This window comes from Ptychodera flava, chromosome 7 (assembly GCF_041260155.1).
Source record: "Ptychodera flava strain L36383 chromosome 7, AS_Pfla_20210202, whole genome shotgun sequence".
In the NCBI taxonomy this organism is placed as follows: Eukaryota; Metazoa; Hemichordata; class Enteropneusta; family Ptychoderidae; genus Ptychodera; species Ptychodera flava.
Genome location: NC_091934.1, coordinates 18402448 through 18419856, shown reverse-complemented (window position 1 = coordinate 18419856; position 17409 = coordinate 18402448). Strand labels below are relative to the sequence as shown.

General features: G+C 37.9%; 1 protein-coding gene across 1 annotated transcript; it reads right to left on the bottom strand.

Annotated features, from left to right (window-relative positions):
* Positions 1-125: 125 nt before the first annotated feature.
* Positions 126-16675, bottom strand: LOC139136144 (zinc finger protein 572-like). Its single transcript, XM_070703905.1, has 3 exons — positions 16605-16675; positions 6525-6587; positions 126-2692 (listed from the first exon to the last, which is right to left on the bottom strand). Exon 3 carries the CDS (start codon positions 2403-2405, stop codon positions 903-905), a length of 1503 nt encoding a protein of 500 aa, XP_070560006.1. The 5' UTR covers positions 2406-2692; positions 6525-6587; positions 16605-16675; the 3' UTR covers positions 126-902.
* Between the last annotated feature and the right edge of the window lie 734 nt (positions 16676-17409).

Here is a 17409-nt window from a genome sequence, read left to right as displayed (position 1 = left end):
ATTGTGGGGTGAATGGTTGTGACTGCCATTGTCAATATCACTATTGATTCTGGACATTTTAACAATCCTACTGTTATCACTTTGTGCCAAATCGTCTCTATCAACACCACTATTATAATCGGTGGCACTAAACCTAGTATTCTCATCGAGATAACAGATTTCACATCTGCCTCCCGAGTACCATCACAGGGCACAAGATTCTTTTTTATGTTGTTCAAATTCGATTCGATGTGCTCACACAAAGATGTCGGTGGCTGATTGGTATTCTTCATTACATTTGTGTTTTGTTAGCTCATGTGAAGCTTGGAAAAGATTTCCTTAACACCATTTGCATTGTTTAAATGCGAACTTAGTGATGAATTATTGGAAATATACATTGATGATGAACAGGGAGGGGTGCTTGTGTTTCGATAGCACTCAGCATTATACTTTGGGTGGTGCTTTCCTGTGTCTGAGATCTGTTAGCACTGGATTCATGGCATTAATTCGGTGGCAGTATGCACCTTCTACCTGTGATACATTGATGGTACATGAATCAGTGGAGGTGGATACATGGTCTTCTCCTTTTGGACTAGGTGCCCTCAGGGGCTACTTCGATCGGTTGGTGACAAACCTTCCTGTACAGATCCATTTTCACTGTCCGAGTTCTGGTCATTTGTTGGCTCCTCTGTTTTGATGAATGACTCATGCTCTGACGTTGTCCTGTACCAATGTGTTATATGAGAGGGAAAGGAGGGAGGCTGATGCAGATTGGGGGAGCTGCCTTGAAATACTCTCTGCACCAATTCTGTGTCTGGCACACGGGATACCCTGTGTAGCAGCATTGACTTCAATGTTTCCATATAAGGAAGTCTTTATCGGTCTAGCAGAGTTGTCGCTTTCTTTTGGCAAATTATGGTGGTTCATTGTAGGAGGTGTACATGATAGGTATGGGCAACCAGTCTACCCTCTTTAGAGTCTGAAGATCTAGCTTGGGGATTTGGTGAGAGAGCTTGGGTATGTGGTGCAGTTAACTTTGGTGACACCTGTTGGCTGCTGTTATGGGTTGGTGAGCTACTATTATGTTGCTTTTGCTGTGTTTTTAATGTGGATAACTGTTTGAACCTTTGTCGAGAGGTCTTGCTTTGGTACGGACGTTCACCATTGTGCATTCGAAAATGTTCCTTTAGGTGGTGAGACAATGAAAAAGCCTTGAAACACACTGGGCACCAATGGCGCCCTCCGTCATGTGCACCAGTGTGCACTAGCCGTTCATGGCGATTGAAGTTGCTGGAATGGCTGAATGCTTTGCTACAGATTTTACAGGTGTATGGCTTCCCTCTTGTGTGGGTTTTAACATGCCCCTTAAGCATTGAGAGCTGGGTAAAGACTTTACCACACAGCCCACACTGATAGCGCCTTTTGGCTTGTGTAGATACGTCGTAAAACTGGATTTTTGACGATTCCTCGCTGTCTGGTGATGCTTCATCATTTGAAGACCCATTACTTTCTTCTGCCTTGTCCTCAGAATCATGTTGCTGCACTTTATAAAAAGCCATACTGCTGTTTGCAAATGTTGCTCCATGGAGAACTCTTTCCGCTGGCTTTCTCCTCGAAAGGTCAAGAGGTTTCCGCTGTTCTCCACCGTCTTTTACATGCTGTTCTACATTACATGGATGGAGTTGATCTGTGACTTCATGTCTCGGAGTCGGGGATGGGACAGGTTTATCATTCCTATGGCCTGGCTCACCTGCGGTATTATGTAATGAAGTCTCTTCTCCTTTTGACATGGCATGCTGGGACCTGGTCAGTTCAGAGATATCTTCACAGCTTTCACTGGTCTGTGTACAAGAGGTCTTGTTCTGCTGAGACCAAAAATTTTGGTTATTTTCATTTTTCTCAAGGTTTGGAAAGTTCTCTCTGCTTGCCTCCATATTTTTCACAGATTCCTGGCATGGAACATCTCCAGCACTATGCAAGTTCCCCATTTCAAGATTGGATTTGGTTGCAGCCTGTCCTGTACACCTTTCCTCTTCATTTATTTGCTCTAAAAGTGCTCTTCTGATCATGACGTCTGTGAATTTTTTTCGGAGAAAAACCATTCTTTCATTTGTTTCTGTATCTACGTTACCATTACCTAGCTTAAATTCATATCTCTTGATAATCGCTTTAATCACATCACGCATTTGCAGACTCCTTTGTGGGATGCGCTGAGAACTGTCTTTATTGCTTGCTTCTTGATTAGGGTAAGTTTCAGCAACTTGTTCTGAAGTGTCTTCAAACGTTAACTTTTTCTGGCTGACTTTTGTCAAATTGACATGACGTGTCAAATCACCAAACTCTGTTTCTGAATTGCTTTCATCGCTTATGGATATTACCTCACATTGGCTAGAATGGCCAGAATCTGAGCTAGTTATATTTTTCATAGTGTTATTTGGCAGATCGTCTCCTTGCTTTCTTTCTTGATTATCACCCTCTTCCAAACACTGTGAGTCCTCGTGTTGTGTACAATGGCCAAACCACCCATCGTTTCTCTCTCCCGATTTTAGAAGACCAGTTTCACCATACACTTCTCGGTCATCTTTTTGTAAGTTAGTCTGCTTGACATGTATTTTCTGACTTGGTCCTTGGTTCCGTAAAACTGGATTCTGTCTTCAGCATCGATGATGCGAATGAAGATGCTGCATCCCGTAAGCAGGGAAAACCCATGACACTGCAATTGCAAACAACATATGCTAAATAACAGTTATTACTAAACAAAAACAGTAGGAGGAATAATATAGCCATGAAAAACATTTCTGAGGATTTTCAAGAATAGTTAGACATTACTAGACATTAAGAGGTTATTACCCATTATTAGCATGAGTGTCATTTATGCTGCATGAGACACAAGACGAAGTCGAGTGTCTGACACAACACAGATGCCACTCATACTGATGCAACGCAATGAAATGGCCATATTGGGTAATAACCGATTTGTCAAATTTATCATTGAAATTTGACAAATGATAGGAAAGAACTTCAGTTTTTTGCCTTTGATTTTATTCTGCCTTGCCTATAACTATCGAAATATTTGTGTAAACGGGCTTCATTTATAAAAGTATACGACCTGGTTATGGTAGAAGTGAACACCACGCATGACAAATCCATATCACAATGAACACTATAATAAAATATACAATGACGTAAATATAGTCGCTTGGGAAGAAGTATAACCAATCAAAAAAATTTAGCTGCTTTAAATCTCTCCCGATTCCGATGACGCTCGATCGTCGTACGCAGCGGAAAGGGGCGGCCATTTTCTTTCTTTACACTTAGTATTGTCATGTCAACAGGTGTCGCGCAAGCAACATAGCTGTTACGTCAAGCACTCACTGCCTGTTCGAAGGTGCCGTTCCTTGCGAACGGTATATGTTTGCTTATAGCTTGTCTACAATAATTAATATTCTAATGGATTAACCATGGGATAAAATCACAAGATTCAACACATTATTCCCATATTTGGCTACCCGAAATGTCCTTGTTCCTCAAAGCTCTTCAAATTTTTATGTCAGCAACATCACATCTTAGGCGGAGAAAGGCAGCCACATTGTGTTATGTTTTATATATGTGTTACTTTGTTTAATAGAACTTGCAAATGTAGTTCGGGAACACTAAAACCGATGACGTTTATTATGAAATCTCGACGTTACGGTAAACTATAACGGCTGATATTTACGGTAAACGTCGCTAGGATTGAGAGATGATAGTACGAGTATATGGTAGCATTTACAATTCCATTTAAAAAGTACTTTGCCTATGTATCTAACCAAATTGCAAACTGCATTTATTCGTAAAAGTTTAACAGAATGTCAGAAGAAAAATTCAAACAATAATCTATTAATTGAGTTTACAAAATGTCATTATTACAGTTGAAGCGTAAAGTGTCAAATTTTAAAGAATAAAGAAAGCCACGGCTACTGTGGCCCATACACGCTACGGAACTTTATTACTTTTGCATATAAACTATAATTTTCTTGACAACATCTTTAATGTTTGTAAGAACATTTATTTCTCCGCCGCGAACTTTTAATTTTGTACGGGAAACTTTGTTTTGGAATAAAAAGTTTTAAAACACTTTGAACAAAAAAGTTTAACTTTTTAAAATGTGAAATTAACTTTAACTTAAACAAAATATTTGTTTCTCAAAAGTATTTTTAACTTTAACTTTAAACAAGATATAAGTTTCTTAAAGGTATTTTTATTTTGTAAAACAAAAGTGAAAATTGTTCAAAAGTACCGACTCCCCTACTTGTCATGGAAATTGATTATTTTTGAATGGAAAGTCATATTTCTTGACAATATATTTAATATTTGTAAAAAAAATTATTTCTCCACAGCGAACTTTTAATTCTGAACGCGGAAAATATTTTTTGGGTAAACTGTATTTAAAAACTTTTATATTTTGTAAAACAGAAGTAAAAATTGTTCAAGAGTTTAAGATTTTTGCTGAGCGCGAATTGTGTTTCAGTTTCAGGAGAAGACTCTTTCAATTACGAATCTGGCTTCTCCTCTTGGAGAACATGACTATCACACAACAAAACGGAGGGTATACATAATACGGATAGTTTTCAATCGGATTCGAACCCACAACATACGGCATCAGTCGCCTAGCTGAGAGGCCTGAGACAGAACCAGTCGGCTAAATCTCCACTCCCAAAAAAGAGTGGTTCAATAGCCGGCTAAGTTGTTACATTTTTCTGACTGAGACCTCTCAACACGTTGTAGAGTTCGTGAAGCACTCACGCACGCATGCTCACTATCATACATCGCACATACACACTTTATCGAAGCGAAGAAACGAATTTCATCGCTTTAACTGGGCGAACGATAACCTCGGGGACAATTCTGTCCACCAGCAGTGTTACCGACCCAGGATAGAAAATACGGATAGTTTTCAATCGGATTCGAACCCACAACATACGGCATCAGTCGCCTAGCTACTTTAACAACACAGCAACTGGTGAAGGAACCCCGATGCGGTCCAGTCGTACACCGTCGGCCGTCAGGACGAATCACTCAAACATAAAACCGTTCTTCGGGGACTCGGACCAAACAATCAGGGTCAAAGCACTATGGCTTCTCCCTGTCAAACTCGGGTGTTGCATGGTGGGATACTTCAACTTCCGCCGCCGCCGTTAAAATAAAGCTTTGCGCTTGTCGGAAAAAATGTTTTACTCTTCCCGAAAATATGTTACTCTCGCTAGAAAGAGTTTGCTATGCATGATATATAGGTAATTGCGCCCTCACATAAAATATTTCTCTGTAGAACTAAATTGCGCTCTTTATTCCTTCTCAGTTCAGTTTTACCAAATTCTTAAATCACACTCATATGTAGAAAATATATCTTAAAGCAATCAATTTTGTTGTCTTCAGAAAATAATTTCGCTTAATTTATAACATTTTTTTCAATGTATTACAATTTGTTGCTCTAAGAAAATCTTTTTTGCACAAAGAAATCTTTAAAATTAAAACTAACTTTAAGAATTTAAGTTTCCTGCTCTAAAGACATAAGGTTATATCATCCATTTAAGTAACACATTTCGCGCTTAGCAAAAATCTCAAACTCTTGAACAAATTTTACTTCTGTTTACAAAATATAAAACGCTTTTAAGAAACATATATTTTGTTTAACGTTAATTTTTAAAAATTAAAGTTTTTTGTTAAAAGTTGTTAAAAACAGTTTACCCTAAAATAAAGTTTCCACGTTCAGAATTAAAAGTTCGCTGTGGAGAAAAAATTTCTTACAAATATTAAATATATTGTCAAGAAATATGAGTTTACATTCAAAAATAATAATTTTCCATGACATATAGGGAAGTTGGTACTTTTGAACAACTTTTACTTTTGTTTTACAGAATAAAGAATAATTTGAGAAACAAATATTTTGTTTAAGTTAAAGTTAAGTTCACTTTTTAAAAATAAAACTTTTTGTTCAAAGTGTTTTAAAACATTTAACTCCAAAATAAAGTTTTCCGTTCAAAATTAAAAGTTCGCAGTGGAGAAATAAAATGTGATACAAATATTAAAGATATAGTCAAGAAAAATGATATTCATAGTCAAGAAAAATGATAGTTCATATTCGGAAGTAATAAAGTTCCGTGGCGTGTAGGGGCCACCGTATATGGCCAAAAGACCAGCAATAAAAGCCATAGATGATGTAATTGTGTGATACGATGAAAATGACATAACAGTTGGGTATGCAAATAAGATACTCATCTAATCATGCAGGTTTATAAGGACACTGAAACATCTAATGCTTCAAATGTCGAGTAAAATTGGAAAATGAATAATCACATGTTTAGCCTTAGAATTATTAAACTACTTGACTGTCATGGGAAATATTTTTCAACATTAATCTTGCAAAAGAATCATCCCTCCTAAAAATTATGACTTGCTTTTTTAAAACCTAGAAATCATTTACAATTGCTTTGTTTCATTCAAACATGTCCGAATTAAGGTTAGCTAAGATGGTTGTCCTCGCCACCTCTTAAAAAGCCACATACCTATTTGAACAGCGCCTTCTTCAGTTCCCTTGCTGCAAATGTCTCCTTCTCCATTGCATACATCTACAACAAAAGGCAGACAGAAACTATTTCAAAAGAAAATTTCCAGGGCAAAAATGTTGTTTCTAGAAAACATTTTGGAACCACGCTAATTTTTGAAAATAAGCATTACTATAAAGCTCGGCCTTTTAAAAAGAAAGTTTAATTTCAGAAATAAGTTTGCAGAACGTGTGAAATCTGAAAGAAATATAATCTGTCAAAATTTGGAAGGCGAAACAAATTGCGCTTGAACATCCTGAAATCCAATGGATCATATTTCTGAAACAGCCAACAGTGACTGCTTGACTTTCCCTGCTTCTATGACATGACGCACATAATTGACGGGTGTCCACTATTTTGAGTAAATGGGATGGAAATCGAAGCCTTCGGTCAAACAGACCGCTTGTATACAGCGAGATGCATAAGTTTACATTTCTGATTTCCAAAATTAAATAAATGCCAGAAGTTTTTTGGTCAAAAATAATTCTTGTGGACACACAATTTATACATAAGTTCCTTGTTTTTCATCAATGCAGTGACATAAAACATTTTATTTTGCACTGATTAAGTCTCAAATACAGCAAATTTTGTCGTAAAGCCTTTAAGGGTTGGGCGGACAGTTTAATCCATGTGGTTTTGCGGGAACATTGATTAGACGTGCCATAAAGTGTAAGCATGTCTTCACCCATCATCTTTACATATGAGCATCATTTTGGCAGAGTTGCCACCAGTTAACGCTTCCTCGAAAATTGATAGTCAAAACCTTAAAAGAACTTTATTCCCTTGCGTATCAACCCTAGCTGTTTACGTAATCGGAAATAAACATCTTAGGCAATACGGAGGTTCTCGGAATTCTCAAATTTCCCGATATTTGAAAAATAACTGTGTCATTCTTTATGCTTACTCCGTAGGAATAAAGAATAACATTTCATTCGCAATCTTGTTTGCTCCGCAGCTTTCAATACAAATGAAAACTATCCAATTACAATCGACTGAAAGCAGTGCGCGGTATTATGAAAATTAGGGGTCGTGACCTTTCAGCCGAAGTCAAGCCCGCAACAAGGTAACGCAGGCCATAATTATCTCGGTCGGAAATAAGTTCAGCCAACTGTTCTACTTGACTCGAATCCATCTGCTGCCCAAAGAAGCTCGACACCACATCGTCGTAATTGAGAGAGAGAGAGAGAGAGAGAGAGAGAGAGAGAGATAAGACAAGGGATGGGAAATAGGAGCTAGCGAGGGCAGGAAATGGTAGAGTACAATTGACTGCTCCGTTAAGTAAACCTTGATCAGCCTGAAAGCATTGACCGAAGGGCGATCAGCGTGACTCCAACCTGTAAAAAATTTCTTAGCCTGCACTCGTACTCCGATCCATAAATCATGTTACGAACAAACTCGATAAGGGATCCCTGCGTAAACGGTCATGTTGGTCTGTACTGACGCTCAAGGTGCTACACGGCCAAAACCAGTACACGTCCATTATTTCTCTCCTCAGGTCCTCAATCAAGCCTATGATAAAGTATCTCGATATGTATTGTACATTGCACTGAATTCGTGCAAAAATCTTCCCTGTTGTTTTCTTAATGATGGCCTATATCACTAGAATCACTGTATGGTTTAGGAGACGAAATGCATAGTTTCTGTTATTTAGAGACCTTCAATTTGAAAGTAGATTGTCAAACGACAAAGTACACGACGTTGAAAGATGAAACACGGAGTGACAAAGCAGGAAAAGATTTGAGTTGATAGAAACAATGTTTATTGCTTAGATACTTAATTCTGAAGCATACTTTGACACTTTAACACTTTTGACTATGACAGTTATGGAGGTGTGACTTGTCATCTTTCTATCGACAAATACGCGTTGGGAATTCCTCAAGATTGTGCTTTGACGATCATTATTCTGTTCCCTCTGCCGTAAATAGTTTAAAACCGGCCGAGAAATGAGTTACAGATAAAAAGTCATCTCGGTTCATCCTTTGATGTACTAAGGGGTCACAATCTTGAGAAACTACTTACCTAAATACATTTACTGATATTTCATATTCAAAAAGCAGGGCTTGGCGAAAATAGAATGTTCGATTTCACAAAAATATGCATGCAGAAACTTTATTCACTCAATGCACGGTTTCTCTAACCGTGCTATATGAGCCTCAAAATGAACCAAAACGAGTGGTAGACAAATAAAAGTATGAGAATCCGAAGTGCATTCTCCCTTAATCATTTTCCCCGTTTACACATTTGCACTGCTATACTCAAAAGTCCTGGCATTTGACAATTGTGCACTTCAGACTCTGGCAATCGGACCACTGTTCTGGTAGACTTGAATGTTTTCTACAACCTATGCACTGGACATACACATGCTGGACGTAGGCATGCTAGGCAGCGAGCAATTCGACCTCAAATCACATGGACATCGACTTTTATCTGAATAAGTGGAATCGTCTGCCCTCGGTTGATCAGGATCTGATAAGCTAGGTCACCTTGGCCTAATTTAAACTAACTTGTTTGTTAGTTATCCATTTTATGCTGCTATCTTTGACAAAGTTTGCAACAGTCATGAAATGAGATTTATTAGGTGCTGCCGACGGACAATGTCCTTTTAAAGGGGTCCTTATAATGATAAGATATATTATGCAGGACAAGTTATGTGAACTGACTTATTTTTAGGCCACGGGGTCATTAATTAGCTGTTCAATATTTTGCCGTCCAACTGAAAACTTTTAGACTTACCCTCCCGCGCTCAAACTTCATTTTTACCCACTCTCCAACTATTTTTGAATGTTTCCTCTCCCTACTGAAACCAAATTAATTTTTTAAGCTCCCCTGCCCTCTAGTAAAAATTTGTCGATTTCCCTACCCTGGAAAAAAATTCCCCTTCAAATTTTGGCTCCGTAAAATTTTATATTCCCCTGCAGACGTGAAGCTCCCCTGCCTTGTGATGAAAAAGCCTGTCGATTTTCCCCTGTCCCTGTTTTATAAGTAACTTCTCCTCTCCTCCTTTTCCCCATCCTGGTCCCCAGGCCAACCAACCGATATCTGCCCTGTCCGACCAAGAAAAATCTGCTCCCTGCCAGTTAAAATATGTCCCTTGCCAAAGCAAAATTAAAATATCCCCTGTCCTCAAAATTGCTCCCGGAAGAGCTTTTTCGATGAACAGCTCCACTGGCTGCATCTGATTTATAGATTGTCCTTGAGAGAAGCCACTTCAAGAATGGGTCGACTATCAATAAGAGTCATTTCTGTTTTGCTTAATCGTGATTCACTTTCCATTGTCAGTCTTTCAACCCTTGCCATTTAAGATGAGAATAGATAATGCAAAACCAAATTGTCTTTTTTTCTGTGACCCGAGATGTTAAATTTCATAAATGAGTATAGAGGGTTTTTTGTTATCATTTATATTAAAATTGAAAGTTTTCTATCCAAAATATGTACCCCTTCATCCTTCGAATCAACTATTGCTTTTGCAATAAACTTTAGATTCTCTGCGATTTCCAATTATGTAGTATGAGGAGGTTTTCATGTCATTTTTATAACGACTAGTCGCTTAGACAATAGATGTGTTGGTTAAGGGAAAACGTACTCAATATCTTCGGTTGCACTCTGAGGGAGATAAATTACCTATATCCATTCACGTAATTCGAAAAGCCTTCTCAATTCACCGATTTTACTAAAAAAGGCATTTTCTTCACAGCATTAGTCGACAGAATGGAACATAAGGCATATTTTACACTCAAGAGACTAACAGCGCCAAACGAAAGGACAACGTTCATCTTCAAGGAAACACGTTTCAGGAAACATCACTTCCGACTTCGCTTTTTATGTAGCACAGCTGACACATTTCTATGGAAATAATACGCATACCCACCTGCCTCAGAGTACCACATAACGTTAAAGAGTGATTCGGTGGTCGCCCTTGGTTTAATCGAAACATTTCATTTTACGCTCACAGTGTTTAAAAAATGTAAGCAGACACGAAGCTAATATAATGCACTGATTTCTACTTTCTGTAATTACTTTTCAATTTTATTTTTGCGCGCCCTTTGGGCGCCTAATTTTTATAACATCTCATTTTATCGCATTTTTTCAGCAGACCTTTATGATTGATATATTAGTCATATCTTTCCTGTTGTTTAACATGTACCTATTTGTTATATCTATTTGACATTTTACTGGTTTCTTCATTGTTTCTTTTGCAACAGATTCTCTTCCTTATTCCCTAAAGCGTGCTGGAATGCTCATCATTCATCATCGTCAGCATCGCCTGCATCTGGTATCTGATATCCCACTTTGTTCATGTCATAGATTGGCTAGAATCATCATGACTTGTCCGCGAAGTTTTGGTTATAGATTAAGGGGCTTCATTACCCAACCGCAATGTTGAGTATTTCAATAACACCTCTTATTCAATTCCATACGATTATCAGCAAAACGTGAGCAAAACAATCAGACAAGGACTAGACATATGCACATTCATCTGCCTTCAGTAGACCAAATTTAAATGATTGATTTTGTCTTTAAAAACATGTTATAGGATACATCTGTTGATATCCAACTAGGAGCCGAATCATAATTGATAGCAATGCCCGGACTCAGAGCCTAACTAAATATCACACAAAGTTTTGGAATTTTACAAACCCAGACAAACCTGTTGCGTATAAACATACAGAAGCTGCATTGAGATGTGCAGGCATCAGTAAAGGAATGCAGAAACGTTTCCAAATTTAAGCTGCGGCCTCTATTAGACCATTTTCCAATTGGAATGCTCTCAGTAGTCTCTGTTATCAAGGTGATGCTGAGAAATCATTTTGTGTCCGATATAATTTTGAGTCTTCATGAAAACTACATGTTTCAAACACCCCAAATTGACAACAATTACTCCATCTTGACTTGTAATGTTGAAATTTTACCGTATTAAATTGGCATGAGCACATAATTCCTATCCTCTCCATGCCGAGTCTTTCAAAGCCGTAGTCAGTTCATTATGAATGCTCTTACCAACTAGAACAAACTTAAACACTGGAAAGTGATCGGCCATGTCGTCATTCAGTAATCTCAATTTCTGCACTTAATGTTTTATGTTCTCTTTATGACTTAGAGCAGATACTCAATGCCTGTAGGTAGATGTCACCTTTATGTAGCTTATCATATCTTTCCCAATTTATGTAAAGAACAGCATTTCAACAAGAAGGAAAGGCAATATCTGCAGTGAGGTGAAAGCGTAGTAATTTCCTTTGAGAGAGAAAATAAAAAAAGTTTGTCAGAATGGTCAAGGTCGAAAAAAGTAATTTCAGTGGGGCAGGGAGAAAAAGTAATGCTCCTCTATCCATTTTCTAAGTCCCCCCGCACCCTTCCCAGGATATAAAAACTAGTTTGACCAGTACTCAGACTATGCTTCAGTATACAACAAAGTAACACATGAATTAGATACATTTAGTGAAAAAATTGTGAATATGTGTACACGAAGAGCAACTATATAGGTTTACACAAAATTTAATCACCTGTGGTAGATATATCATGACTGTGTTGGTTGTCCGAGATCTCACGGGATCTCATGCCTTTGAATTGCAACGACGTCCGCAAAACATTGATAAAACTGATGCTTTTCCCTAGACTTAAAAGTACCTTGATCAGCCTGAAAGCATTGACCGAAGGGCGATCAGCGTGACTCCAATCTGTAAAAAATTTCTAGGCCAGGACTCGTACTCCGATCCATAAATCATGTTACGAACAAACACGATAAGGGATCCCTTCGTAAACAGTCATGTTGGTCTGTACTGACGCTCAAGGTGCTACACGGCCAAAACCAGTACACGTCCATTATTTCTCTCCTCAGGTCCTCAATCCAGCCTATGATAAAGTATCTCGATATGTATTGTACTTTGCACTGAATTTGTGCAAAAATCTACCCTGTTGTTTTCTTAATGATGGCCTATATCACTAGAATCACTGTATGGTTTAGGAGACGAAATGCATAGTTTTCTGTTATTTAGAGACCTTCAATTTGAAAGTAGATTGTCAAACGACAAAGTACACGACGTTGAAAGATGAAACACGGAGTGACAAAGCAGGAAAAGATTTGAGTTGATAGAAACAATGTTTATTGCTTAGATACTTAATTCTGAAGCATACTTTGACACTTTAACACTTTTGACTATGACAGTTATGGAGGTGTGACTTGTCATCTTTCTATCGACAAATACGCGTTGGGAATTCCTCAAGATTGTGCTTTGACGATCATTATTCTGTTCCCTCTGCCCGTAAATAGTTTAAAACCGGCCGAGAAATGAGTTACAGATAAAAAGTCATCTCGGTTCATCCTTTGATGTACTAAGGGGTCACAATCTTGAGAAACTACTTACCTAAATATATTTACTGATATTTCATATTCAAAAAGCAGGGCTTGGCGAAAATAGAATGTTCGATTTCACAAAAATATGCATGCAGAAACTTTATTCACTCAATGCACGGTTTCTCTAATCGTGCTATATGAGCCCAAAATGAATCTCAACGAGTTGTAGAACAAATAAAAGTATGAGAATCCGAAGTGCATTCTCCCTTAATCATTTTCCCCGTTTACACATTTGCACTGCTATACTCAAAAGTCCTGGCATTTGACAGTTGTGCACTTCAGACTCTGGTCAATCGGACCACTGTTCTGGTAGACTTGAATGTTTTCTACAACCTATGCACTGGACATACACATGCTGGACGTAGGCATGCTAGGCAGCGAGCAATTCGACCTCAAATCACATGGACATCGACTTTTATCTGAATAAGTGGAATCGTCCGCCCTCGGTTGATCAGGATCTGATAAGCTAGGTCGCCTTGGCATAATTTAAACTAACTTGTTTGTTAGTTATCCATTTTATGCTGCTATCTTTGACAAAGTTTGCAACAGTCATGAAATGAGATTTATTAGGTGCTGCCGACGGACAGTGTCCTTTTAAAGGGGTCCTTATAATGATAAGATATATTATGCAGGACAAGTTATGTGAACTGACTTATTTTAGGCCACGGGGTCATTAATTAGCTGTTCAATATTTTGCCGTCCAACTAAAAACTTTTAGACTTACCCTCCCGTGCCCAAACTTCATTTTTACCCACTCTCCAACTATTTTTGAATGTTTCCTCTCCCTACTGAAACCAAATTAATTTTTTAAGCTCCCCTGCCCTCTGGTAAAAACTTGTCGATTTCCCCTGCCCTGGAAAAAAATTCCCCTTCAAATTTTGGCTCCGTAAAATTTTATATTTCCCCTGCAGACGTGAAGCTCCCCTGCCTTGTGATGAAAAACCCTGTCGATTTCCCTGTCCCTGTTTTATAAGTAACTTCTCCTCTCCTCCTTTTCCCCATCTGGTCCCCAGGCCAACCAACCGATATCTGCCCTGCCCGACCAAGAAAATCTGCTCCCTGCCAGTTAAAATATGTCCCTTGCCAAAGCAAAATTGAAATATCCCCTGTCCTCAAAATTGCTCCCGGAAGAGCTTATTCGATGAACAGCTCCACTGGCTGCATCTGATTTATAGATTGTCCTTGAGAGAAGCCACTTCAAGAATGGGTCGACTATCAATTAAGAGTCATTTCTGTTTTGCTTAATCGTGATTCACTTTCCATTGTCAGTCTTTCAACCCTTGCCATTTAAGAATGAGAATAGATAATGCAAAACCAAATTGTCTTTTTCCTGTGACCCGAGATGTTAAATTTCATAAATGAGTATGAAGGTTTTTTTGTTATTATTTATATTAAAATTGAAAGTTTTCTATCCAAAATATGTACCCCTTCATCCTTCGAATCAACTATTGCTTTTGCAATAAACTTTAGATTCTCTGCGATTTCCAATTATGTAGTATGAGGAGTTTTCATGTCATTTTTAAAACGACTAGTCGCTTAGACAATAGATGTGTTGGTTAAGGGAAAACGTACTCAATATCTTCGGTTGCACTCTGAGGGAGATGAATTACCTATATCCATTCACGTAATTCGAAAAGCCTTCACAATTCACCGATTTTACTAAAAAAGGCATTTTCTTGACAACATTAGTCGACAGAATGGAACATAAGGCATATTTTACACTCAAGAGACTAACAGCGCCAAACGAAAGGACAACGTTCATCTTCAAGGAAACACGTTTCAGGAAACATCACTTCCGACTTCGCTTTTTATGTAGCACAGCTGACACATTTCTATGGAAATGAGACGGATACCCACCTGACTCAGAGTACCACATAACGTTAAAGAGTGATTCGGTGGTCGCCCTTGGTTTAATCGAAACATTTCATTTTACGCTCACAGTGTTTAAAAAATGTAAGCAGACACGAAGCTAATATAATGCACTGATTTCTACTTTCTGTAATTACTTTTCATTTTTATTTTGGCGCGCTCTTTGGGCGCCCAATTTTTATAACATCTCATTTTATTGCATTTTCTCAGCAGAGGTTTATGATTGATACATTAGTCATATCTTTCCTGTTGTTTAACATGGACCTAGTTTGCTATATCTATTTGACATTTTACTAGTTTTTTGATTGTTCTTTTGCAACAGATTCTCTTCCTTATTCCCTAAAGCGTGCTGGAATACTCATCATTCAGCATCGTCAGCATCGCCTGCATCTGGTATCTGATATCCCACTTTGTTCATGACATGGATTGGCTAGGCTTATCATGACTTGTCCACGAAGTTTTGGTTATAGATGGATTAAGGGGCTTCATTACCCAACCGCAATATTGAGTATTTCAATAACACCTCTTATTCAATTCCATACGATTATCAGCACAACATGAGCAAAACAATCAGACAAGGACTAGACATATGCACATTCATCTGCCTTCAGTAGACCAAATTTAAATGATTGATTTTGTCTTTAAAAACATGTTATAGGATACATCTGTTGATATCCAACTAGAAGCCGAATCATAATTGATAGCAATGCCCGGACTCAGAGCCTAACTAAATATCACACAAAGTTTTGGAATTTTACAAACCCAGACAAACCTGTTGCGTATACACATACAGAAGCTGCATTGAGATTTCCAGGCATCATTAAAGAAATGCAGAAACGTTTCCAAATTTAAGCTGTGGCCTATATTAGACCATTTTCCAATTGGAATGCTCTCAGTAGTCTCTGTTATCAAGGTGATGCTGAGAAATCATTTTGTGTCCGATATAATTTTGAGTCTTCATGAAAACTACATGTTTCAAACACCCCAAATTGACAACAATTACTCCATCTTGACTTGTAATGTTGAAATTTTACCGTATTAAATTGGCATGAGAACATATTTCCTATCCTCTCCATGCCGAGTCTTTCAAAGCCTTAGTTAGTTCATTATGAATGCTCTTACCAACTAGAACAAACTTAAACACTGGAAAGTGATCGGCCATGTCGTCATTCAGTAATCTTAATTTCTGCACTTAATGTTTTATGTTCTCTTTATGACTTAGAGTGGATACTCTATGCCTGCAAAGTAGATGTCACCTTTATGTAGCTTATCATATCTTTCCCAATTTATTTAAGAACAGCATTTCAACAAGAAAGGAAAGGCAATATCTGCAGTGAGGTGAAAGCGTAGTAAAACAATTCCTTTGAGAGAGAAAATAAAAAAAGTTTGTCAGAATGGTCAAGGTTGAAAAAAAGTACTTTCAGTTGGGCAGGGAGAAAAACGTAATGCTCCTCTATCCATTTTCTAAGCCCCCCGCACCCTTCCCAGGATATATAAACTAGTTTGACCAGTACTTCAGACTATGCTTCAGTATACAACAAAGTAACACATGAATTAGATACATTTAGTGAAAAAATTGTGAATATGTGTACACGAAGAGCAACTATATAGGTTTACACAAAATTTAATCACCTGTGGTAGATATATCATGACTGTGTTGGTTGTCCGAGATCTCACGGGATCACATGCCTTCGAATTGCAACGACGTCCGCAAAACATTGATAAAACTGATGCTTTTCCCTAGACTTAAACGTACTGACAATGAAACACAATACTTACTACACGAATGATTGCAAGTGCGCAATAACATGGACACGTACCTTAAAATCGATAGCAATTTGCTGTAGCCGTTATCTGTCATGCATCTTTCGTGGATTGATTAATTTCTTAATCAGTCGGGCATAGTCAAACTTTATTCTACAAGAAGACCACCTAAGCCTTTATATATACCTAGCAGGTATACCGCGTTGGTTGGAAGAAGCTGAAGACTGATTAACCAATCAACAGACCGTATTTGTGCAGACGTGTGCATCACATACAAGTAAAAAGTTCAAAGTGCGTAAAAAGGTAGCTGAGACACTCTTTTAAGTGTGTACTGCTAATAAAGAGGTTATGTTTCAAAAAAGGATAATTATTTTAATCAAAATCTGTTTACGATTTAGCGAACCCTCTAATCATAAGTGGTTATGAATTTTACAGAAACAGTAGCTTCAACTTTTCAGGTTTTTCCCACCACTTTTTTGTGTAAGTTGTCGATCTACTCCTCAAACCATGATGACAAACCAATTATTCAGATTTTCGACGCAGCGTCTATACATGTAAAATTCACTATTGTTGTTTACATATGAATTTTGGAACGAACAAACAACTCACTGTTAATTAATCAGCATACCAGCATTCCCGGGCTAATTTGCAAAATCAATCACGTGCTTTCCCACGAAATGGTAGCATACTTTTATTTCTGTCAGTGACCGAGTTTGTGTGAACTAGGTGACAGGTGGCCGTACTTTAACATTCATTGATGGTAACAAGACAAAAGCTAACTAGAAAGCCTTTATTTCTTGTCTAGAAACACCCGCGTTATTTTAAAAGTTCTAGACAAAAAGCAAACACACTTGCACACTT